The 26,968-nt window shown below is 41.5% G+C and overlaps 1 protein-coding gene across 2 annotated transcripts in view; it reads right to left on the reverse strand.

The window, feature by feature from the left end:
* Positions 1 to 1,790: 1,790 nt before the first annotated feature.
* LOC148902859 (chemokine-like protein TAFA-1) overlaps positions 1,791 to 26,968 on the reverse strand; it is a 45,733-nt gene continuing 20,555 nt past the window's right edge. Inside the window, exons 3-6 of one of the 2 annotated variants that reach the window (XM_088992153.1) lie at positions 12,911 to 13,051; positions 9,035 to 9,159; positions 8,819 to 8,906; positions 1,791 to 2,537 (exon numbers count right to left, since the gene is read on the reverse strand). In XM_088992153.1, coding sequence (XP_088848279.1) covers positions 8,871 to 8,906; positions 9,035 to 9,159; positions 12,911 to 13,051 — 302 coding nt within the window. In that variant the 3' untranslated portion in view covers positions 1,791 to 2,537; positions 8,819 to 8,870. The remainder of the gene's footprint in view (positions 2,538 to 8,818; positions 8,907 to 9,034; positions 9,160 to 12,910; positions 13,052 to 26,968) is intronic. The other variant, XM_088992145.1, reaches the window with a different exon arrangement.

Below are 26,968 nucleotides of genomic sequence, written 5' to 3' on the forward strand. Positions count from 1 at the left end.
CATCAATTTTGTCACGATGGGTAATAAAGTCAAACCGAGAACAACCTCTGCATGTTGATGTTTCAGAGACTTGTGTACGCGTCTGTTACGTTTGAGTAGTATCTAACATGCCCCCTTTTGCCTGTTGACATTTTTTAGGACAAATATGGCTATTGATGTATTTTTGACAGTCTTGTTGGAAATGCCCTGTCATATTGAAATAAAGGAACATTTAGTCAAAAACCTGTAGCCACCACTTTTCCAACCGAATGAATTCCAGGATCTTTGAATTCTCAAGGACTAGTAGCGCATGCATGAGTGTGCACAAAGCAGGGAATCAAAATGGAAGTGAAATGAATTCTGTTTGCATTCACAGACCATGGTAATGGGGAATTAACAAAAACAAAAAAGCACTGTGTTTTTTTAAAACGGTCACAACAACTTGATCCCTGCATATTTGCTATTCACACCTGTAGATCAGCGGATTACCCAGCTGCCTCCAATCGTTTTTTGAAAATGACCATAGCGCCCCCTTCTCAACTGGTATGCTTGACACCCCCTTTTTTGATTGTGTTGAATTTATGGCTATTAAAGCTCTTTTTTTGGCCATGAGCAGTAAATAATGTGTTGTACAAAATAATAAAAATTGTAAACTAGTTTGATCCTTTATGTCTATTCACTGAACCATTTGTAATTGAAAACAATTATATTATTTTTGTGATGAATCATACCGATGCCATGCACGGAACGAACATGCAGAAAGTGTGTGTGTGTGTGTGTGTGTGTGTGTGTGTGTGTGTGTGTGTGTGTGTGTGTGTGTGTGTGTGTGTGTGTGTGTGTGTGTGTGTGTGTGTCTATGTCTAGAGCCTTGTGAGTGACTCACTGAACGCCTGTGGTATGATGGAACCAAGGTTGGAACCACTGCTCAAACCCAAAGGAGTGTCTGGCCTCCACAAGTCTTTTTAAATAAACAGCTGCTATGAATGAAACGAATGACTGAGAAAAATGATTGTTGTGTACAAAGGTATTGGGGGCATAAGAGGGATTTTAACTCATTCACTGCCAGACATGTGCAAAAATGTGTCCACTCCAGTGCCAGGGCTTTTGTTATTGTCCCTTGAATTCCAGGACTCACAGAATAGTGAATTTTAGGACGACATAAACATTAAATGCAGTGTGAGAAACCCTACATTATTTTCTTTCATCGGAAAAAAACAGTTAATTTCTAAATTATATGGGTCAGGAGTTATAGGAGCTTGAAATGAGGGTGGCTGTCCAAAATACAATGCAATACATAGATATTGATTTATATAGCGCTTTAACAACAACTGAACTGGAATAAAGCCCTAACATGGAAAAAAAGGGCAATGCTGCCCCCTTGTGAAAAGAAAACATTGCCAGAGCTTTATCGGCACCCAACCATGAGAAAAAACTCGAACAGATTTGGGAATGGCGCTCGATGGCATATTTTCAATTCCCGAAAAAATTGTGAATGGCAGTGAATGAGTTAATTAGGTTTGACGTACGAGCAAAACGACAGTCAACACAATGAGAACAATGATTATTTTCTTGATGGTTGAAATGAAAGAAAACACATTTTTTAGCAGAGGGGGAAAATACTGTCCTAGGCGAATTGTCTCTTGTCCACAATGCTGGCTCATCTTTCCCCTATGTGCTAAGCCGAGCTAAGCATTAGCCGTATCAAGCCGCTCATCGGGTGCATTTTCTGGGCAAGACAGCGAGAGGGAATAAAAAGGTCTATCGCGGCCAAATGTCAAACGATTTCTGTCAAACATCAGTCCCGGCAATCGGCTGGATTTAGGAGATGTCTGCAAGGCCAATCTCATGCAACAAAACACTGACATTCGTTCTACAGGAACAAGGACTTTAATGATACTTCATCACATATTAACATGTGGCCTCACGTGTACAACACCATCATTGGAATGCTTTGACACCATTAAGGCATTTCAATTCTTGAAAAGAAGCGAATGGTATGATGTATTTGGCAAGTCAAATTCATGGCCGTCATATTTCCAAGTTGGTCTGTTTAGGCTTCAAAAGAGCAGCGCCCACAAACAAAGGTTGAAAAGTACATAGCATCAAGACACACAGGTTGAACTGGGAGTAAGTCTCCAAATGTATGCTTGTTAATCGCATTCGGGCTGCATTCAGGGCTCGACGCCACCAGAGATAAAAGACGAGTCAAGACAAACAGTTCATGTACAAATTTGTCTTTGGAAAAAAAAACAAGCCTGAGGGCTGTCGACCCACCCGCGTCGACTTTGTAGCAGACGGCTGTCGACTGGCATCTGACGTCAAATACCATCCCCACACTTGACGTCCCATCTTCAAAGTTTTGAAAAACGGATGAAATTACATTTATAACAAGGTTATGAAGATGACAATGACCACCCCGTAAGCAGCCCAGAGCATCTGTAGAGTCAGGAGCCTTGAGCGGGTTGTGCATGAGGATGTACACGACAAATTTTTACACTGGAGTCTGAGATTGCCTCAGGACGTTTGTTGGATGGTCGGTGCTTGGTCCTTCGGCAATGCTGAAAGGAGGAAGAAGAACATGTAAGATTCAAACATGTCAGTGTCATCATGACAGTCGCTATCAAGAAAAGTCTCCTGTGCCGCCCCTGACTGGCCACCGTTCTCCATTCCTCTTGGTCAAAGGAAGAAATGCATATTGACCAAAGAGTTGCATATTGATCATGGATAAAAAGTTGCATCATGATCAGATTTGTGCCGCTTTTTTTCAACCTCCAGCATACTGTACATGTAAAAAAGAAAACAAAAGACAAACAAACAGTCAAATAAACCACAAGCGTTGAAGGACATTTCTGTCACACCATTGCTATCATCCTTCGCAACAAAGAAGCCATTAAAGGTGCGTGTGTTGCTAAAGGTGTTTCCGTGCTGTCAAAGCAACGGTCTCGGCAATAGAAGAAGTTGAAAAACTTATTTTAATTTGGATTAACGAAAAGCAGCTATCTGGCGACAGCGTGAATAAAGCAATTATATGCGAGAAAAGTTTATTTCTTTAATTACAGTCCTTATGGAATGTGACTCTCCTTCCAAACAGCAATTCCCTCCGACCTCCGACAAATGTAAATACAATGACTTTATTATACAGTGCAGTGTATTTGTTTCATTACAATACAATAGCACATTTATTATACATAGAATAAGGTATATTGTGTGTACATCTGTGTAAGCTCTCAGTCGTACAGGAGTGGTCCATCGATGAGAAGGTTTCTTCAGCCGTCATCTGTACAAATTTGTGCCGGACACAGCTATGATAACCCATCCTTGAACATAGCTGTGTCCGGCGCCGCTGGACATTAGGGATATATAAATAGGGCCGATACGACCAGTCAGACTTTAGTTCGCTGACGAAGCCTCTTGGATAGGAGGCAAAACGTCCGAAACCTTCAAATTTGTACAGATGACGGCTGAAGAAACCTTCTCATCGATATATTGTGTGTAGTTTTAAGGCTTATTTAGTTGAAAATTATATTTTATGGAGACCTGGGAACGGATTATTCTAATTTTAATGGTTTCATATGGGCAATTTTTTTTTGGGATACACACTTTTCGCCTTACACACTCTGTCTGGGAACCTATTAAGTGCGTAAGCCGAGGTCCCACTGTACACGTAAAAAAGAAAACAAAAGACAAACAAACAGTCAAATAAACAACAAGCGTTGAAGGACATCTCTGTCAAATTATTACGTGTGAATTTCGGCGCTTTGCTTATTGGGATTTAAACTCAAACGTTTGCCTACTGGGACTTTGCATTGTTTTCGTTAGCACGAACATTTACTCACGTTTTAAAAATAGGCTAGTCATTGATTTTTCAAGTTTTATTTTGAACAAAACACTCTCAATCGTCCCTAGGTGTGAGTGTGAGCGCTGATAGTTGTTAGTCTTGGTGTGCCTTGCAATTAGCCATCACCAGTTAAGGTTGTACTCAGCCTATTGCACAAAGACAGACACAACCCTTCAGAGGACAAGCATATCAGAAAATGAATGGAGAGATACTTTGATCAATGACTTGATTTGCCTTCTTCATAAGTTGTTATTCAACGCTCCCATTGCTCTGTTTTGAACTATAAATATTATTTTTTAGTTCGACATGCATTTTCCTAAGTGACATACCTCTATTCCAGGGCTCAGCAATGTTTTTGAACCTCAGAAATACTTTTTGGTCACTGATTAGGGCAAAGGACAATTAATTTGACAAAAACACACCGAATTATATTTTCTTCTTCTTATGATTATTATTTTGATAATAGTTGTATTCAAAAACATTAATTAATAGATACATTCCAATGGCCCCAAATTTATGGCCAAAAATATTTGAATGTATTTATATTTTAAAATAGGGATGCACAACAAAACTAACAGTGATAACCATTATAACACACACACGCACACGCGCACACACACAAATACAATATATCTTTATTTATATCGCACTTTCACAATAGTTATTTTCAGAACAAGTATCTCTCAAGTATTTTACATATGGATCTGTCTCAAGTTCTGGACCAAACCAAAGAATGCTTTGATATTCCAGGCTCCGAGAATGTGCGATAACAAAAAAATGTGCTTTCAGAAAAGCGTACTGACAAAGTACAAATAGAAATCGCTGGTCACAAGGACACAAGAAAAACAAGGCACAAACAAAATTGCTTGCAAAAGGCAAGGTACGAGATAACACAGAGAATAAACAAATGAAATGTCAAGAAGCCAATTACACGAAGTAAAATCAGGAGCAATGAGGAAAAAAAAATACTGGTGTATATACAATATAATTAACAAAAACCTATGAATAATGAGAGACTATGGTATCAAAGTATCAAGAGGACTAGAAAACATCACTTGAAGCACAACAGCGAGCACAGTCAATAATCCGACAGAGAGTAGCTTAAACCAGAGTCCTTAAATACACAGTTCATGATAAATGGGAACAAGTGAGTCAATTGGAGGCAAACACAATTCCTCCAACTGGGGGTGAAAACAAAACAAAACAGCCAGACATGACAGTACACCCCTTGGTGGACTACCTGGTTTAGAGGGATAAACAATACGGAAGTCACGGATGAAGGATGGGTTCAAGAACCAATAATAGGAGGCCCACTGATCCTCTTCCGTCTAAAGTCTTTCCAGCCAACCAAATACTCCAGACACCTCTGCTGCGGTGTCTGGAGTCCAATATTTCCATGACTGTGCACAGCAGTCCTCCGTTAAAAATTCAAGGAGGAGGTGAAGGGATAGAAGGCAGAGCCAGCAGACTGGACTCCAGGGGCTTCAGTAATGATAGATAGAAGACAGGATGCGTAAAGTAGGTGAGAGGCGGAGTTTGACAGCCACGAGGTTCACAATCGCCTCAACCTCAAGTGGTCTGATGAATTTCAGTTCAAATGTGAGTGAACTGCCCACCACATGCTTCTTGAGAGGGAAACAAAGTGGGTAACCGTATGCAGCAGGGATGAACCTAGGGCAGGCGAGATTTTTGTGTTGTTGACGTATTCAACCCATTGTAGCTGACTGGTCGTTGATGGTGGTTCATGGAGAAAGACATAACAAAGAGCAGTCTCCAAGTCTTGGTTGACATTCTCACCATCAGATTGCAGGTGACATCAGATTGCAGGTGATATCCTGAAGCTGGCTCCAATAGCTCTGCAATACGTTTTCTTCACGACACAAACATTGAGGCTCCCGATCAGACACAATGTCCATCGGAAGTCAGAAGGACAAGACGCACAGACAATGGCCCAAGTCACCCAATCAATGGGTGGTGTGAAGTCTTGCCACAAGCACAGGCCGAACAGGTCCCAACAAATGTCTTGACATCCTTAATGAGGTCGGATCACCACAACCATGGATTTAAATGTTCTAGCGTGCGGTTAACTCCAGGATGGCAGGCAACTTTAGAGGCATGGCCCCACTCCGACACCTCAGAAAGCAACACTGCAGGTAAAATAAACAGCCTTTGGGACAATCCCACAGAATTGGACTTTCTCTTAAAGCCCGGTGATCCCCTACCCAAAATGCCAACGAAGCATTCCTTCAATACAATGACCAGGAAGAATATTCTCCATCTTGGTTTTCATCCATCACAAGAATTCAGAGGTGGGAAAGTGCATCAAGCTTTTTTTATGACTGGACCCTTGGCGTTAGGTATAGATGTAAATAAAGGGAGTGAACAGCAGAGCCCATCGTGCCTGACGTGAGTTCAATCATTTGGCAGAACGAATGCAGGCCAGGTTGTTATGGTCAGTAAATAAAGACAAGAGATCTTTTGCTCCCTCAAGCCAATCCCTTCCCCAGTTAAAACTATGGCAAAACGTTGCCGGTTTCCCACGTAGTAATTAGCTTCGGCAGTTGTGATTCTCTTGAGAAGTGCAAGGGTGAAGTCTTTGGTCGACTGGGGATTGCTGGGATAGTACAGCCTTGACTCCTCGACGACAAAATGTAAATCAGGACTAAGAGGAACGTGAGGGTTAGAAAATCGTTAGAATTTTTTAAGCCAGATTCTGCATCATATGTCAATTTGAACGAAGCTTTATTTGAGGTCAACTTCAAGGAGCCTGCCCTACGGCTATGATTTCTGATGAAGCGTCTATAACCGTTAGCAAAGCTAAGCAAACTTTGTGTAAACTTTGTGTAAACTGAGGCTTACGTGGAGCTGCTCCGAACTTTCCCTTATCAATGATAAAACCTCAGGATTCAACAGACTTTGAGTAGTATTCACACTTGTCAGTTTTGACATCCGATCTGTTTTCGAGGAAGACCTGCAAATATGTTGACATGTTGTTGGTGTTTATGTATGTTTTTTCGAAAATATTAAAATATCAAGATAGATGAAGCAGAAAACATTCAGCCTATCCACTTAAAAATTATTAATTAGATTCTGGAAAACTGCAAGGGCATTTGTAAAGCCGAAGGGCATGAGTTAATATTCACAATGCCCAAGAGGAGTTTCGAAGGCGGTCTTTCATTCATTCCTTTCCCTGATACAAACCAAATGACACGCGCAGCGGATATCTAACTTTAGGAAAGTAGTAGCAGCTTATAAAGGAGCAAAAGCCAAACAGCGATTGGGGAAATTTTTTATTGTGATTTTATTTAGACCTATATAAAATCCACACAGGGTCACAATGTCTTATATTTCTTCTCAATATAGAAGAAGCTGGGTCACATTGATGGACAGATAAGTCCTACACTTACGATACTGTGGATATACTGTACTTCTTTAATTCATGTTGTTCTGGCTGTGATGCCTGGTACAAACAACAGCTAGGAAAGGAGCAAGGCATCTGTTTGTTGACACAGTCGTAAGGCTGGTGAGGTGGTAACGAGTGTGTCATATCTTTACTGAATACCCTTTTCATATTATATTTTTTATCAAGGCAAATTAATTTTATCAGGGGATTGTTGGCTCTTTTATTTTCTGGTTTGGCATAGTGTAAACAATGGGCATGGCAAAACAAACTGCCATTTTCAATTGCGAGTAGCCTTCAATTAATGTCTGGATAATGAGCTTTTCACCAAGGGAGACCTCAAACAATCTGAGCTTCACGGGAGGGTACGACAGAAAAAAAAACAACAAAATAATAAAGATTGATTGTGATTTCCTGAGAGCTTAAGATGAAGAGAACCAGTAATTTATATGACCTCCACAAGAGATGCCTGTGAAGATCAGTCACTCTATTGACCTCAGTAAGTTCCCCTGTAAAACAGCAAAAATTTTCAACCGTGCACAGATTGATAAAAGACTTGTCAGCACTGTAATCCACAAGAGCCATAATCTTTAGTTTGTGAAAAATCAACAATTTAAATTTTTCCTGATAAATCCATTCTGTGTACGTCAAAAATAGGCATTGGAATTTGACAGGGAGGCGGAACTCTCGAGTTTGCCTGAGTACCTAAAATAAGTCCATCTCGCTAACCCACCTGAATAGACTTTGGGAGTGATTGTGAAGATCTTGTCACACAGGCAGATACCTGATAAAGACTGCAGTAGAAGCACATGGAAGTCTGATGGCGTGGTCTCCCCTCAGGGGTAAAATAGGCAAATGGTTCGTGCAAAGAGTTGCTCCAATTTTATGGAGGCATTCAATGCTGCCAATCAATATATTTTTCCCGAAACTCTGCTGAAAGTAACCCCTTAGTTCAACGATCAACTTCGGGACAGAGGACCAGAGCTCATGCCGTGCATTGCTCACTGCCATTGACCAAGATGCAGCTTGAACAGTCAAGAAGTTAATTTAAAGCAGATTCTTTACTTACAGACAGTGTATTGTAGGTGTTCAAATACCTGGCATGTTTCGGCGTATACTTCCGCCTTCGTTAGAGTGTCAGGGTCAAGAAGTTAGTCCAGGCTCATTTCCACATTAGGATGGATTGGGGGCAATTTGGTTCCCAGCAAAGAGTGTGGCCCTTTCTTGTAGTTTGAGAATCCTTGAGTGTCCGATGGTAAAATTTTCTGTGTGTGTGACTTGGTAATAATGTTCTGCGTGGAGTTTGGATTATTGGTTCAGTTTTGTTGATATGTCACATCCATAAACATGACGTCATTCCCCATTAAGTCCAATACCGATGTGATAGATACACTGTGCATCTCAAATTTCAAATGATTCCTTCAACAACATTCCTGGAAAATCACAATGTACCTTTGAGTATGTTCAGTGTGTGTGTGTATGTAAAAGCCAGCGAGTGCATATTCAAATACCAGTGAGTACTGTATATATTCACACATAAATTATAGTAAGTAATAAGGGGTAATAACTAAGTAAAATGTTTTTTCCGTGGCAGTAATTACCTTCAATTCAGGCTTTGCACCAGAGGTGTAAGTCCAAGCCTGTGGCAAAGCTTCAATATGTAGCTGACGTTGTGTATGGCTGAGTGTTCTGGGTGAGGAAGAAAGGCCATATTGCTGTTAGGTAGACTGTGATATATCCACCGGATATTCAACGTTAAAGCCTTCATTTCTCTGCTTTAACATCTTGTTTCCTGCGGTCAAGCGAGGTTATCTTACCCTGGTGGTTTTGATCTTGTTGCCTGCATAGCACATCCAGCCCGAGTTGTCAGGGAGCGTCTTGCATTCTTCTCCCTCCAGGCAAGGCTCCATCTCACACCACCACTTCCCAATTACGATGGACGCTGCGTGCAGCAAAGACAAGTCAGACAGTAATGTGGGTGTCGAACAAACTGCAAATCCAGTCAGGCATTTTAAAATCAAAATTCAAATTGGGCAATAAGTAACCACGGTTGTCATTTTTCTTGTCCTGTACTTTCTTTTAGATACCTGATTTTATATTCTTTGTTGATTAGATGTACCTTGTGTGAAAGTGATGCTTTCACGGTTTGAGTGGTAGGTGTGAGTATAATGTGACCCACGTTTGTGCCAATTGGGAAGAAAATTGCCTTAAATACAGGGCAAATAGACACTAATGGGTCATAATGTGCTATGGTGAGAATCTGTCAAAGCTGAGATTGACACATTTCCGAGTACTGCAGCCAATTGTAATTGTATTTTTAAAGGGAGTCATGATGAAAGCTGTAGGTGAGAGCTTTCACAGAAGACAGTGTGCCTCTTTTGTGCGTGGATCGCATAGCAGACATTTGACAAAGTATGCACAATGCCATTGCATCTACATTATTCAATGTTTGTTACTTAGGCTTGCTCTCCTATTCTACATCGTGGATCAAACTGTCTGCTATCTTACCTGACATAATCCGAGCAAAAATTCTCTCAGCATGAGGCATTTCCCAAGTGACAGACGTTTTTGCTACCCTCTCAAAAAAAAAACTATTTTTTTTCATTGGCTGCTGATTAAAGGGTTGAACTGACAAGATGACTTTACCACTACAAAGTGACGTTTTTGGCCATGAAGTTTACTCATTGCAAATCAGTTAATTGGGTTCTTTCAATTTTACAGAGGAGTTTGAACTGAGCTCTCTGCTGGAGTCGTCAGACTATAACGCAAACCCGTCTGCCTGGGTCCGATAATTATATTAAATAAGATTTTTTTGGGATGACAATTGAAGGGATTTAAAGTTAAGATTTTTGTCATGGGTAGAGTGAAAAACTCTGGCTGTGTTGCTTCTGTAGCATCTGGTAGATGGTTGGTAGACATTTGAAAAGTGCATGCTGAGAATCTGTGCCGTCTCCAATCGAGTTGAGGCACAGTGGTTAAATGTGTGATGAAGTGGTGGTAGGGTCTACCCCACACTCGGGAGGTTTCTGGTCCCGCGACACAAGGTGAGAGAGTTAGTCATTAGGCCATAAGCCTCGGACACGGTCGCTATTCTCATCGCCACTTTTCCGAAAATATTCATACCAGAGGCATAAAGGAAAGATCCATCGTTGCCGCCAAAATGTTATTGCATGGACAACTGCAAGCTTACAAGAATTGTATTTCGAAGATGGATCACATGGTAGGTAAGATGGAGCATTGTTTGCAAGTGGCAAATAAATGTGATATTTCTCAGTTTTACTTTTTCTATTTCACTTGGGCTTTTATTCTATATGCGGGTACACTTGCTGATGGTTCCATTTATGGTCAAATATTTTAACACACCTCTTGGATCCATACAGCTGTGATATACAAGTGTCACTTTGAGTGTTATAAAGCAACAGAAATGTTGTGATGTCTTGTAGCAAACGGGGAAAGGGTTTCTTCAGCCGTTATCTGTACTCTTTTGAAGGTGTCTATGTTTTGCTCCTCATCCGAAGAGCTTCATCAATGAACCAAAGTTGTGCTGGTAACTCTGGCCCTATACATATCCCTAATGGACAGAGGTTGCAGTGGCAGATCTTTGCTCTGATAGGTCCCTGATCTAAGGTTGAGGGAGCAGTAGACTACTACCTAAAGCTAAAATGATTAACTCTTTTGTTCTGCCTGACCTTAGAGCAGGGACCTATCATTAGGGAGATATATAGGGCCAGTGTTTACCAGTAGGACTTTAGTTCACTGATGAAGCTCTTCGGATGAGGAGCAAAACATCCAACACCTTCAAAGGAGTACAGATGACGGCTGAAGAAACGTTTCCCTCGATGGACCACTCCTGTAGGACTGAGCGCCTAAACAGAAACTTGTAACAAAAGGCTCTTAGCCATCAAATAGTGATGATACCAATGGCGTTTCACGTCGCACCACAGCCCGCATTCCTCGCCACAGATCTCAAGATGCCATTGCTATGAATCTTTTCAGACATGGTCACTGTAAGAGTCAAAGCTGTTGAGGCTAAGTGCTGCTCTATTAGACTGTAATTATTCCTCCGCAGACAGTTTACGTTTGTACATTCAGCCTTGTACAGATACATGATGACTGCGACGCTTTGTTGGACAGACATTTTGCTGATCCACGGGCATTGTGGCTGGAGCCTGGCCGATTTCCTCTTCATGGGATCGGTCGGTTTGTTGAAAACAAACATGATCGCTCTCAAATTACAACAACTACAAGTAGAGTAATGGTGAGGTGTATTTTTAAAAGGTCAGTCAGTCAGCCCCCAAATTTTCTTCAATCATATGTTCCATGCCCCTTCATAATGTCAACATGGCATTCTTATCCATATTGTAACATGAATTGAGCTACAAAATCTACCAAATCTTGTCTATATCAGGGACCGGCCATTTTGTCACATGCCGTCGGCTTAATATGACCCCACATTTGCTCACAGATCTGATAACAACCAATCATGGCTCTGCTTTCGAAACCGAGTGATTTGACTGGTGAAGGCACATAGAACAAATCACAGAGAAGAACATATTTTGAGGACTTCCCCGTTAACTTTATCACTGCCAGTCGTGCAAAAATTTTTCCACTCCTGTGCCAGGGTTTTTGTCATTTTCACTCAAATTCTAGGACCCACAGAATATTGAGTTTTACGACCACCTAAACATTCAATGTAGCGTAAAAAAACCTTACATGCTCCTCTTTCATCAGAAAAAGAGTTAATTCCTAAATTAAATGAGTGTGGATTTATATGAGCTTGAAATGAGGGTGGCTGTCCAAAATACAATCTAATGCATACAAATTGGTTTATATAGCGCTTTGACGACAGCTGAAGCTGGAACAAAGCGCTATATTTGAAAAAAGGGAAATGCTGCCCCCTGGTGGAAAGGAAAAAAACACTGCCAGTGGTTTGACTAGCGCTTTATCGGCACCCCCAGCAAGAAAACTCAAAACCAGAACAAATTTGGAAATAGCGCTCCACGTCATATTTTAAATTCCGGAATAAATTCTGGAATGGCAGTAAACTAGGCAATCATTTATTTTTGTTTCTTTCTATGCCAATGAGATGAATGTGCAAAATTGGTCCTTGGGGTGAAAAAGGTTAGCATCACTGTCGTTCAAACTGGACATCAATTTCATTAGTTCTTTCATGTCAGACTAATAATTACATAGAGAGAACAAGATTGGTTCTCAGTAGGCTAGCATTGCAGTCCTCTGTAACATTTAAAACAGGGTGTGCTAAATGTATGCATGTTTTTCCGGACAGCTTTTGTTTTCAAAATGTGCAGTCTCGTTGATGTTTTATTGTTGGATAGCACAAAAAATTCGAGTACATTGACGAGGCAGTCCGATATCCTCAAATATAATACTGTCAAATACTTGGGATGTCATACTCTTTCATGACCTTAACACGGACATTTGGAATTTTTCATTCTGAAGCTGATATTCCATCCTTGAACTCTGGATGTGCCACCCACATACCACATTGTGCTGGTCAGAGACCACTTCACTTGATTGCAAAAAAGTAGAAAGTCATGACAACAAATCCTTGTCAATTTCTCAGATTTCAGCTCACGTGATTTTTATAGAAACACTAAATTGGTCGTCATGGCATTCTGAAAATAATGACGTGGGCAGGCCTCAGTAGATTCAAGACATGCTGTAATACTCACCATCAACACATGAAGGTCTGTTCCTGGTGGTTCCGGCCACTTTACCCGGCAAGCAAGAACACTTGACTGTTTGTGAGCGCTCCTCAATGCGATTCTTATTACAGCAGCGGTGAGCAGCAACGACTTCACACGTGCCCCCCTCTGTAGAGGAAAAAAAACAAGACAATACACTACATGTTTTGTGTTTTTTTGTGTTGTTTTAGTGTTTTCTTTTGTCACTTTGTGTTATTGTGCATCGTGGGGAAACAATACAGATTGTTTTTCAGCATTTTTGGCCATGACATTCATCAAGGAGGAAACTGTGCTGAGCAGCACGAATATGCCAGCACCGTTTTTGATTTGGGAGGAATGTCGATGCCATTTGGATTGGATTGGATTGGATATGCCTTTATTAGTCTCACAGTGGAGAAATTTACATTTCACAGCAGCAAAGTGATGAAAGGAATGAAAGTATAAAAACAAAATACATGAGCTGCGTGAAAGGCAGCCACTCTCGCGGCGCCGTCTTGAAGTCAAAATAACAAAAAAAAAACTAAATAACAAATAATATGACAGCATAGAGACAATATGACAAAACAAAGACACAGAGAGACATTCATGTACACACAGCGATGACATTGACTGTCATCGCGATTGTGCTTCTGTTGCGCCTGTAATGGGCAATTGAAGCGGATTTACGTGGCACCGGAGATGTGAGACTCTCTTTTTGTCAATGGATGCTAAAGCTTCGTGTTTGCTTTCAACATTTAGCTTGTAGCAGACGTGCACATTCCACCAGGACGTCCCTGATCCACTGGTGAAAAGGACGCTTTGATCCTCTCCTCTTTCATCTAGAACTACGTCATAAACAAAGAAGGTGCAGAAAGTGCTTAATATTGAATGACTGTCCGTGGCTTTGTGTTGTCGAAATTATTTGTGAGTTTTTTTTCTTTTGATTTCAAGATGGCGCTGTAAGAATGGCTATGTTTCCAGCAGCTCCTATATTATGTTTTTCTACTTCTTTCTTTCCTTTCTTCTTCCTTTCATAACTTTGCTGCTGAGTAATGTCAATTTCGCCACCGCGGGACTAATAAAGGCTCATCCAATCCAACTGGCATCTCAAATCCTGTACTCAAACAACTTCTGCTTCCCGAGAACTGCTTGCTTTGGGTTTGTTTTGGTTCATCCATTGAACTATATTTGACCTTTTGTTTGTATGATTTGGGTGAAATGCTGGCGCACACAATATTCATCCATAAATTCCCTTCACATTCATTATTGAGATGCACTAGGTAATGGCATGTAGCTAGAATACGACAAAATATCACTGTAAACATGAATAATGAGTTTGTGCCATACACTCTTTGAGGAGTCAAAGCATGTGCAGTGTATTGATGTTAAAGAGTGCTGATCAAGAGACGTGTGTGTGTGTGTGCGTACAGGGAAAAAAAAATCTATTAGTGGGAGAAGAGGTTTCCATCAGGGTCATCATGAATATGGACATAGCCCCCGCTGTGCAATTATCACCGAGCTACGAGCTGCGCCGCAAAGAATGGGAAGTTGGAACCGAGTGGGGTCGAACCACCTCGACCGCCGGGCCTCGCCCACCCACTGTGTTCATACTCTCCACTCCTGAGAGTTTTGGTGCAAATGCACCATGTGACAATTACAGCCGCCAGTGTGACACAAGATCATGGGGGGCTGTGAGAAGAAAGGGGCTCAAAGGTAGAGATGCTACTCTGTACAGGCATCAAAGTGAGAGTTGACAAGGAGCTGCCGCCTTGGTTTAAATGGGCTACTGTTTGCGTGATTCGCAATGCTGTATTTCAACATTTTCTTTTGGAGAAGATTTTCTAAGGAGCAGCCAACACCTTGGTCAGTCTTAATCTTATGTATTCATTCTGCCAGGTTGCTTCCTTCATCTATTCCCTGCAGTTCTGATCCTATTCAGGGTCACATGAAAGCTGCAGTCTCTCCCACCTGATTCGGGCTGTCCTTGGACTCATCACTTATCACAGGGCAGACACATCTAGTACAGTATATACATGCACATCTTGCCGTCCATTTAGAGGGGGTTCTGCAATAACCGAGACAACTGCATCCATCATTGCAAGTCTAAACGTCAATTGGACGGCCTTCGTAATGACCACACTTACTCTCTGGATTTGGGGAGAAGATGCCACTGGGCTGAATTCTTGGAGTTGGATTGGAAGAATGTTTCTGGTTGTCTGATGCATTCAATAAAAGGGCAACGTTAATGGTGATATACCGAGGAAGCGGTGGAGCATCATTTGAAAACAACAGCCCACAGGGGTTTGTTCTTCTTAATGCATTGCCGTAATTGCAGAAGACAGCCCCAGATTCCTTCTTTGATCTATTAAAAAAACACGCACCTCAACAGAATTTACTTGCATTGCTTGTCGGTAGCAAACAGAGCAGAAATAACGCTATATTTGGAAATCATCACCTCTGAAGAGTGAATATATTAAAATCAAACTAACGCACTCCCAAGCAGGTACATCCACTCCTTTTCAACTAAAATGACTCGATGTTGTTCTGCTATTGAGTCGCTAGCGGATGTTTGTTGTAAATGTTCCATAGGAAAAAGATTGCGCGGCAGGCGGAGGACCGGCGAGTCTTGGTGAAGATTATAATTGACTTGTTTGTGTGTGTCTGTGGGTCCAGGAATATTTTGATTGACGGTGTCTCACAGGAATTTTCACGTGTCGGGTCAATGTCGGTGCAGAAGGTCTCGAGGAAAGTTGCTGTGTTTCTGCTGCAGTCGTCTTCATTACGTTGAGGGGAGAAACTGACAGGTAACGAGGCTACCTCGTGCTGCCTGCCCCCATCTCATTTTACCTCTCTCTCCCCACGCAAAGCCCCATGTTGCAGCTGTGGGCCTATTTATCTGGTCTGATTTGCCATTTGGCTCCTTTTTTACAGTATATTTTGCACAATCTAATTGAGTGGTGGGTAAATATCAAACTGTATCTTTTTGCAGCCTATTTGCTGTGTCTCAGTTTGATGGTGGCGAAGGCATGATGACAAAATGAAAATGGTCCACGTTCTTCAAAATTGACACACCACAGAAATTAGGGTAATAAAATTTTGCATGATTAAAAATCAGGAAAAGTGAAACTACTTACCCAACCTGAAAAGTTTCTGAACGCGTGTGCTTAAAGGTTGTGCATACTGCAATATATTCCGCAGCCATTACTGGGTGTTTCCAGATTGTGACAACGAGGCACTCTATAGCGCACATCATCAGATTAGGTTTCGGAAAAGTGTGATAGCTAAGTGCACATTCGAAATTCTGCTAAATCAGCACAAATGGGCGCAACATTTATTAGATGTAAATTTTGGGATGTTTTCTATAATCATTTGCAATCATGTGTAATGTGTTTAGAAACAAATTTCTAATTTCACTTTACATGTTCTCCGATTGGCTGGCAACCAATTCAGGGTGTCCCCCGCCTCGTGCCCGAAGACAGCTGAGATAGGCTCCAGCAACCCCGGCGACCCTAATGAGGAATAAGCGGTACGGAAAATGAGATGAGATGAGACTTTACACGTTATCATGAGAAAATTAAGGATCACCAGAACCTCATCCTTTCACCACATCACCCCCGTTCTCCAAGAGCTCCACTGGCACCCGGTCAAATATAGAATCAACTTTAAAATTTTTCTTTATCCTACATTTAAATCTATCCATAACCTTGCCCCCCCATACCTCTCTGACCTTCTTCAAATTTCTATTCCCTCTCGTTCCCTCAGATCCTCTTCCCCCCTCCGCCTCTGTTGCCCCCCCGCCCGTCTCAGTACGATGGAGGACAGAGCTTTCAGCTGCTCTGCCCCCAAACTTTGGAACTCACTTCCTCCCAACATTCGTAATATCGATTCTCTTCCCACCTTCAAGTATTTATTGTATTCTATTTGTGATTGTATTTTATTTATTATAGTACCAATACCTGTCTGTGACTAAAACGTGTCCTTGAGAGCTTTGGAAGGCGCTTAAAATGTATTATTATTATTATTATTATTATTATTATTATTATTATTATTATTATTATATCTTCATCAACCAAATAAGTAAACCGAGAATGCCAGATTGTTAATGTATAAAATAAGACTAAATGTGTCGAGGAAAATATTTCTTCAGCCGTCATCTGTATTTCTTTGAAGGTGTGCGACATTTCACTCCTCATCCAAAGAGCTTTGTCATCAAACTAAAGTTGTGCTGGTACCCTGGCCCTATATTCCTAATGCACAGAGGTGGTCGTGCCAGACCTCTGCTCTGATAGGTCCCTGCTCTAAGGTTGAGGCAAGCAGTGGACAACTATCTAAAGCCAATCTGATTACCGCTATTGTTCTATCCCTGGCTTTGGTTTCACCTCATTAGCCAAAATGATTACCTCTATTGTTCTATCCCTGGCTCTGGTTTCACCTCAGATCCTGTAAGGCTGAGAGCCTACACAGACGTGAGACTAAATGTGGTTTAAAATGTACACATTCTGTTAAAATGTCTCTTGATTTTTGTTGAGCAACACAAAATGTTTCAATTGTCACGGAATGTCATGTGTTATTTCTGTTCTTTGGCATTATTACAAACCACTGGGTCATTGTGGCACCAACAACATTTCTTCCGATTTCAAGCCAGGGTCTGAAATGATGGAGTCTGCCTTTGATAGACTCATTGAAAATAGTAAACCCAGAAGTAGTATGAGGCAATGAAGCATAACAACGCAGGAGCGAGTGTGCCCACACACACATATACACACTGTACACATCCAGTTCCACTTCTAATGTTGTAATACAAATGAATATCTATTACCCCAGTCGAGCAATTTATTGTGTGACTGCTGAGAGACAAGCATAGAAACGAATCGAGAAAAAAAGTAAATTTCACTCTCATACTCTATCGCTTAATGTTTGAAGTTCTGTAACTGTAATTCGATGTCACAAAATTTGATGTAGTCAAAAACACTTGCAGCAGGAATGTTTATTTGAGCTGAAGTTTCAGCTGTAAATGGAAGAAATGCAATATCTATCTGTCTATCTGTCTGTCTATCTGTCTGTCTGTCCGTCCGACCGGCCGAGCTAGCTTGCTAGCTAGCTCACCAGCTATCTATCTAGCTAGCTATCTAGCTAGCTATCTAGCGCTATCTCAGCCTTTATCTGTGCCTCTGCCTCTCTCTCTCTCTCTCTCTCTCTCTCTCTCTCTCTCTCTCTCTCTCTCTCTCTCTCTCTCTCTCTCTCTCTCTCTCTCTCTCTCTCTCTCTCTCTCTCTCTCTCTCTCTCTCTCTCTCTCTCTCTCATTCTCTCTGTCTCTTTCTCATTGTCTCTCTATCTCTATATCTCTCCATCTCTCTCTAGCTAGCTATCTGGCTATCTAGCGAGCGTTCTATTGCTATCTCAGCCTTTATCTCTTCCTCTGCATCTCTCTTCCTCATTCTCTGTCTCTCTTTCTCATTGTCTCTCTCTCGCTCTCTCTTTCAAAAAAAAAAATATATATATATATATGTGTGTGTGTGTGTGTGTGTCACTCGTGACTGTAGAAAAATGTTTCTCATCTGCTGTTACTGAGGTCAAACATCTACTTTGATGTTTAAGCGCTAGTGTAACTCATTCGAAAATTCTCACTGCAGATGTATTTCCTTCATTTCAGAGCAGCGAGCAGATGTTTCCAACATCAGAACATCATTTGCACCCTTTCACATCAAAGAATGCATTAGCTCCTGTGATGGTGACAAGGGTTCTACGTTGACGCGTTTTTATGATTTGTAGATTGCTTTGGGTCTCATCACATTACATAGATCATCTAACTGAAAAATCATAATGAGGAAAAAGACTGGAAACATTTCCAGGCTTATCGTGACGTCTTGATTCATGTCAGACTTATTTCTTCTCTTTTGTTGCGGTTTAGTTCATCGCAAAGTGGCATTTTTGTTATGGCTGCACGTCAAGATGTAACAGTGTCTTGACAGCTTCTGTGAAATTGGGTTTAATAAGCTCTCTGGCACAAAAGCAACGCCGGACAGGCTTTGTGAACTTTATTCACGCCGTAAAAACTCAATGAAACACCCTTTCTTGCACAAATGGTAGCAAAACACTTGTTTTGCACAAAACAACTGCATTTAATGGCGAGTCATGGACAATCAGCAGAGGTATTCTAACTACTTCCCACTCTGTACTTAGGTTGAAGCATAGATACTCCGCACTAATGCACAGCTCCATTCTCAAACAAGGTCATTAATAATAGCATGTGATTTTTAAAGTGAGTTGTCATGATAAAGTCCCAGAGAACACTTAGCCAGCTAGGATAAAACAGCAATGCAAGCATAACTAAGCTAGCATTAGCACAGTAAACAAATTGACTCTGACCACGATCCTCCATCGAGAGCAGACTATAGATTTGAGACTTTTGGTTTACAAACCGGCTCGTAGAACAAATAAAATGCTCAAGGCATACACCCAAAGTATCAGAGCAGTCATTTGAAGTGAACTGGCTGATCTATTTTGTACTTAAGTACGATTACAAATTAGTCACAGAAGAACTGATTTAACTTAAATAAGGGAAATATGCTGTCTGAATTCTGCCGTGATCATGGAGCAAAGCAGCTCACCCACAGCACCACAAATAACCTACTCATTTCCTAGTTTAAAGGACAACCGACACCATTGTTGTGTTTCCTAACTGACATCAGAAAAACGTTTCATAGCATCTAAAATATCCAAAACACGCAGGCTGATATTTTAGTCAAATGAAAAACACCAATTAAAACGACTTAAAGTGACCCAAAACTACTTCAAAATGACCTCAGAAAGTTTCAGTTTCAGAAGGTCCCGCCGCCTTGTTTGTGACGTCACGCCAAAACGTCTTGCCTTGCTCGGGAATCAAAACAATGGCTTCAGATTCGGAGAAGATGCTTTCTTGTTACTTATCCAGTTATGAATATGATTCAAATAGTTCTGAAGAAAAAAGCATACATTTTTGCAATCGATTAAAGAAGTCCTTCCGTGTCATTTTGAGGCGGCTGGACTGCAATGTAGCATCCCAGAAAATGCACAACATGGTGCCCAAGCTCCGTTGGAAATGGGCTTATTTGTCTGCTGGGAATTTGTGTCAGCTGGTATCAAATAGTAGTCTTGGTGCAACACACAACGATTGACCATCGCGTTATTTATGTGTTTTCCTTCTCATTTCTCCATCAACACGGATCAACACGAGGTTTTCAGACCAAACAAAGTACCCAAAATGCATTGTGTGTCGCTTTCTCGGTCAGGGGCGTTCCTGACGTGACTTCACATCAGGAATCGTCATCAACTCGAAAACAAGACTTCCTGAATATTCAGCGCGAGTCTTAAAACATAAAATATAGCTGTATGCGGTGGAATATTTGTAAAATACGCTCAGTAGAAGTCATTTGAAGTGATTTCTACACGGCTGTCATCGAATCCATCCTGTGTTCTTCCATCACCGTTTGGTTCGGGGCCGCCACAAAAATGGACAAAATCCGACTTCAACGGACAGTTAGGACGGCGGAAAAAATCATTGGCACCGCCCTACCCACTCTCGAGGACTTGCACACTGCAAGAATCCAAACAAGGGCGCGGAAAATCCTACTGGACCCTCCGCACCCTGCCCACCACCTTTTCCAGCTACTCCCCTCAGGCAGGCGCTACCGATCCATTCGCACCAAATCCAGCAGACATTTAAACAGCTTCTTCCCCCAAGCCATTAACTCTTTGAACTCTTCAACAGTAGCCAAAATGGAACTGTATAGTGCCACTTAGCAGTTTTTTTGATGACGATACTAGTGCAGCGTGTTCTACCGGAAACAAATTCCTTGTGTGTTCTACATACTTGGCAATAAAGATGATTCTGATTCTGATTCTGATTCTGATTTTACAAATTATGGACACAACTTGTCCGGAGGCGTCGGTTGTGCAAAAATGTGTCCAGTCCACTGCCAGGGTTGTTGTCATTGTCACTCAAATTCCAGGACCCACAGAATATTGCGATTTAGGACTACATAAATACATTCAAGACAGCATTCCAAACATTAGACTCTCTTCTTTCATCAGAAAAAGAGTTAATTCCTAAATCTTATGGGTCTGGAGTTATATGAGCTTGAAATCTGGGCAGCTGTCCAAAATACAATGGAATACATACATATTGGTTTGTTCCAACTGAAGCTGGAACAAAGCGCTAAAATGGAAAAAAGGGAAATGCTGCCCCCTTGTGGAAGCGAAAAACATGGCCAGAGGCCATGGCCAGCGCTTTATCAGCACCCAAAGAAGAAAAAACAAAACCCGAACAAATTTGGGAATGGCGCTCTACGTCATATTTTTAATTCTCGAATAAATGTGTGAATGGCAGTGAATTAGTTAAACATAAAACTGGCTAAAGTTGGCACAGGGAAGTTGTCTTTTGTGATAATGTCACATATCTGTGTGAAATCGTAATTATGGTGTTTGTGTGTGTGCCTGTGGGGTGAGGTTTAAGATAGTGTCACAAACTCAAATCCATTTGGACCCTATCTTGCACCCTAAAACCTGATAGCACGATAAGCTGTCCACTGGAGTATAACCACTGTCCCTGAAAAGCTTAAAAATATCACAGGACACCACTAAACAACGTCACACACGTGCACTGGAATTACATTTCAATTACACTATATATTTCCCACCATCGGATAAGATGGTGGGAAATAACATCGTTATTTGTCTCACAGTGGACGTACAAGAACAAAGTATAGGTTGTTCAGGTTTAGTTTTTTTTCCATGCTTGGTTGCCGATACAGCGCTGTCCATGGCCTCTGGCAATGTTTGTTATTCTTTTCCACAAGGGGGCAGCATTTCCCTTTTTTCTATGTTAGCGCTTTGTTACAGCTTCAGCTGTTGTTGAAGCGCTATATAAACCACTCTGTATGTATTGCATTGTATTTTGAACAGCCACCCCCATTTCAAACTCACATAACTCCAGACCCATATACGTTAGGAATTAACTATTTTTTTTCAGATGAAAGAAGAAAGTCTACAGTTTCTTATGCTGCGTTGAATGTTTATGTTGTCCTAAAACTCAAAATCTATGGGTTCAAATGACAATGACAAAAACCCTGGCACTGGAGTGGATACATTTTTGCATGAATGAACACATGTTTATAATAAATAGGTTTTCACTAACCAATCGATCTGTCTCTGGATGTTCACGATATATATGGGCCAGACCGGTCCTTATACTGTATATGATATTGAAGTAATTCAAAAGTATTTGCAAGTAGTGAAGACACATGAGCTTCATAATGTATTTCTCAGATTATGGTACTAATGACAGTTTTATTCACGGCTGACTGTACATTTGTAAATCAATCCTACTAACCCTGCAAATGAGAAATGCTGTCAAATCATGTCTTGGATGTTTCAATTTCACTGTACTCGCATTTCTTAATGAAAGTGAAGTCGATACACTTGGGAACTGTAAATGGTTCTTCTAATGTGACAAAAGCACATCATCGCGTGAGGAAAACTGGCCAGTCCACCACAGTAGAAACGGCGTGATATGTGCAATGAGTTGGCGTCGAGTGTAATGAGGCCAGACTTGTGCGGTTGTCTCTTGAGGAAGTCACGACTCGCGTTCGTTTCGCAACATCTCGGATGACCACGTTCTCGAGAGGCCCCAAACATACTGTACAACACGTATCACTGGTCACGTCATATTCCAAGTATGGATTGAATGAGTGTGTGGGCAGCACCCTCACTCTTCATTCTGTACAGTAAATGAAAAGCCTCAAGGGCACAGTCGGGGTTTTTTGCTGTATAAGTGATTGCAACCCCTCGGAACATTAATGGCACAACGCAGAGTCTATGTGTGTGGATTTCTTTTGCGCAGTGGTGTCTTGAGACACCACTTGTATCTGTTCCCCGACAGCAGTCGTGCCTCAGAAAACTGGGCAACATTGCTTTTTCTTTTGAAATTAAAGGACCAAGTTAACTTTTTGAGAAGAATACTGTGCACTGAATTCAAATTTGCTCTCTTTTTTTCTCCAGTTTTTCATTATCAAAATGATCGGTAGTCAAGTGGTTAGCACGCTGACTTCACAGTACAGAGTTCGTGAGTTCGAGATCTGGTCCGGCCTCACTGTGTGGAGTTTACATGTTCTCCCCTGATCCATCGGTCAAACATGGTGACCATTGTGCATTTACATTTCAGGCTGCATTATTTGTTTCCCCCTATTTCGAATTTGGTGCCTTGGTGGCCAGTTTCCAGTTTGAAGATATTTTTTTCCCCGTTGTTGTCTGCAGTGATGGGCCGTCAGAGCCTGCGAGCCCTAAAAATATCTGAATCACAGACTGATGTTAATTATATTTTGCGGATGAATTGATGAAAAGGTTTCTTCAGCCGATATCTGTACTTCTTTTAAGGTGTCTCACGTTGCACGCCTCATCCGAAAAGCTTTGTCAGCGAACTAAAATAGTGCTGGTAGCTCTGGCTCTCTCTCTCTCTCTCTCTCTCTCTCTCTCTCTCTCTCTCTCTCTCTCTCTCTCTCTCTCTCTCTCTCTCTCTATATATATATATATATATATTCCTCCGCGAATTAGCAGACTTAACATAGAGATAAAAAACACACAGTCAGAAATAAAAACTTTTAGCGATATATATAGGGCCAGTGCTACCAGCACTATTTTAGTTCGCTGACGAAGCTTTTTGGATTAGGAGCGAAACGTCCAACACCTTCAAAGAAGTAGAGATGACGGCTGAAGAAACCAGTTCATTGATGGACCACTCCTGTACGACTGAGAGCTGACACAGATGTATTGACCATGAATTCTTATTAAATAATTCCAAATTGTCTTTCAGCTTCCTTTCTTTGTTTTTCCCCTGTTGCGCTGCTTCCAGATGTGTGTTTTCGTATTTAAGCATTTAACCATTTAACCAATCCGATTTCAGCCATAATTTGTTACCAGGGTCAGAAATATAGATGGATGTCCTCACAATCAGTTTTGCAGGCCCTGTCGCATAAAATGACTCCGTTGCTTTAACCAATCAGATTTAGAGTTATTTCCTGGCTAACGGGACCCTCTAGTAAACCACATCATACTTTTTATTTACAATCTCTGCTCTGCATCGATTCAGACATAGCACTAGTGAAGGCCAAAGGGTGAGATGCACGGCCCGCACTGGTTGTATGGTTGTATATGGAGGGGAAATCCGTGGTGGAAATGTTGTCTGCACTACCCTGTGATTACACGTTGGCTTCCGATAGCGATGCTGTCTGAATGACTCCCAACAAGTGTTCCACCCCAGCCCTGACAAAGTCAAGCCTTACGTGACCCTTGCGGTTAATTATTTTCAGTTGGAAAGTCATTTAAAAAGAGACAGTGGGGTGTGATCTCTGGACCACCGTGCGCAGTGTTTCTGAGCAACATGCCTGCCACTTTCTAATGAGAAATGCATCCAAGGTGACCCATAATCTGCACTACGTTCTCCACAAGCCAGCAGGCAACTGAGGATCTGTCTCTGCCAGCACAAAGTCAAATTAATGCAGATGGAGGACCAAAATATGTGACTGTGTGCTGTCTAATTATTTTCTCCCTGTCTTTGGTGAAAACATAAATCCCTCTAGTGCTTTTGTTATTCCGAAGCGCAAGAGGAGTGACGCATTGCTCGATAAAACTATGAGACAAATTTGTTTTGAAGCTGTGAAGCAAAACAAAAAATGGACGACGCAAATGTTGGAGTAAACAATTCAAGAAAAGAGTCAAAGTATACCTGACAAGTGAGGTTGAAGTGAAAGCTTGAGAAGAATTTCTGATTAGCAAAATGTCGAAATGAGGCACAGGATAGACACAGAAACTTCAGAACAAGTTATCAGCAAAGAGAAGTTTGAAAGTTTCGGACGTTTCGCCTCCTATCCAAGAGGCTTCGTCAGCAAACTAAAGTCTGACTGGTCGTATCGGCCCTATTTATATATGCCTAATGTCCAGCCATGGCGGCGCCGGACACAGCTATGCTAGGTCCCTACTCTCAGGTTGGGGGGAGCAGAGGACCACTCCCTGTGGCCCCACTGATTGTTCCTACGACTGGCCCATTTCCTCCACTCCCACCGGTATCACCTCATCAGCATTACGAATGTTGCCTAACCTTTCCGAAACCTTCAAATTTGTACAGATGACGGCTGAAGAAACCTTCTCATCGATGGACCACTCCTGTACGACTGAGAGCTTACACAGACAGCAAAGAGAAGGTTGCAATTGTTGACACATTTGTGATATTTCCGATACGTAAGCTACGAAAATGGACGTCAGCTAAGAGCTTTTTTAAGAGCTGTTACCTACGCGAACCAAGTGATGAAGCAATGATTGTGTGTTTGGTTATTTATTTATTTTTCATCTCCACATCTTTCACACAACTGAGATTAATCAAGAGGCAGTGAAACAGCTCCGGCTTTTTGTGGCTAGAACAACACACAACGGCAATGAAACAGATACGGTATTACCAAAGACGCACGCACACAGTAATCCTTTGCTTTCAAAATCATCCAGCTAACCCAAAAAGAAAAGGAAAATGAGGACAGTGAGTAAAAAAGTAAAATGACTTGACAAACTGAGGGAAGGCCAAAGTTATCCGCCGTTGCACGCCATTACAATCTCAATGAATTTATGGTGCGTTACATCAACAAAGACAGAGAAGTGTACAGTGATACGTACCTCATTTTACGAACTTAATTGGTTCCCAGAAAGTGTGTGGAAGGGGAATACTTCCTCTGCCAAACATTTATTTCCCATAAGAAATCATTACAAATGAGAATAATCCGTTCCCAGGTCCCCATAAATATAATTTTCTACGAAATAAGCCTTAAAGCTACACAGAATATACCTTATTTTATATATAATAAATGTGCTATTGTATTGTAATTAAAGAAATAAACTGTACTATATATTAAAGTCATTTTATTTACCTTTGTGATGGTCATTGATGGTTTACCACACATCGCCACGGTGGCTGGCGGACAAGTTTTCCACACCCTCTTTGAGTGCAGACGCGTGGAAGTTTTTCAACCTCTTCCATTGCCTGAGAGTATTGCTTAGACAACACAGAAACACCCTTAGCCACATGTAACAATGGTCGACACACACGTCTGCACTCAAAGGGGGTGTGGAAAACTAGTCTGCCTGCCACCGTGGCGCTGTTCAACCGTGTGGTTTGGTGTTCATCCGCCAAAAACTAGTCCTCCAGCCACCGTGGCGCTGTGTGGTTTGGTCCGTTCGCCGAAAACTAGTTCGTCTGCCAAGATTGTATTCTCGCGAATTTAATGTTCGTAAGGTGAAAAGTTCATGAGCTAAAGCGTTCGTAAACTGAGGTATCACTGTACCTGTAAATATTATACTGTACAGACGCTCCCCAATTTACGAACATTCGAGTTACGATGTTACAGTACATAAGAACATTTTATTTTTGCGGGTACAGTATGTCAAAAAATGTTCGGACGGAGATGCTGTAAATTCGATTTTGTATTGCGTGCCTTTTTTTCCGGCCGAGCTCGCTTGGGATTGGCTGCGAACTGTGCTTCACACACACACACACAGACATATTAGATGTTTGAAGGGCTGGTTTACGCGACGACACCAAGGCTGACCAATTTTATTTTGCTATGCTTAGAATATCTTGTTCTCTATCCTTTCACCCCCCACCCTATCCCCTTTTAAATTGATGCTGTGGACTGCAAATTTCCCCATTGTGGGACGAATAAAGGTTTTCTGATTCTGATTCTATGCGGAAGTGTTGCCAACAAGTTAGGGCCCGATCCGGCATCTCGCTTACGATTGGCTACCTCGAGTATGTGGGCAGGGAGGAAATGCCTCTTCCCAGTTGAGGCTCCGAGGAGGAGGCAAATGGTGACACAAAGTAATTCGGTAATTACATCCCAGCAGCTTCAGTAATGGTTTACTGAAGACCCGAGGATATATGTTGTCGTACTACAGTAGGCGTGAATTTATTTTACGACTGTTAGAGCGTCTATGTTTTATGCTTCCCTGTACAGTGTTTGACTTAAACATACATTCCATACAAAATAT

Source organism: Hippocampus bargibanti, linkage group LG01 (assembly GCF_051943395.1).
Source record: "Hippocampus bargibanti isolate YZ-2025 linkage group LG01, ASM5194339v1, whole genome shotgun sequence".
In the NCBI taxonomy this organism is placed as follows: Eukaryota; Metazoa; Chordata; class Actinopteri; order Syngnathiformes; family Syngnathidae; genus Hippocampus; species Hippocampus bargibanti.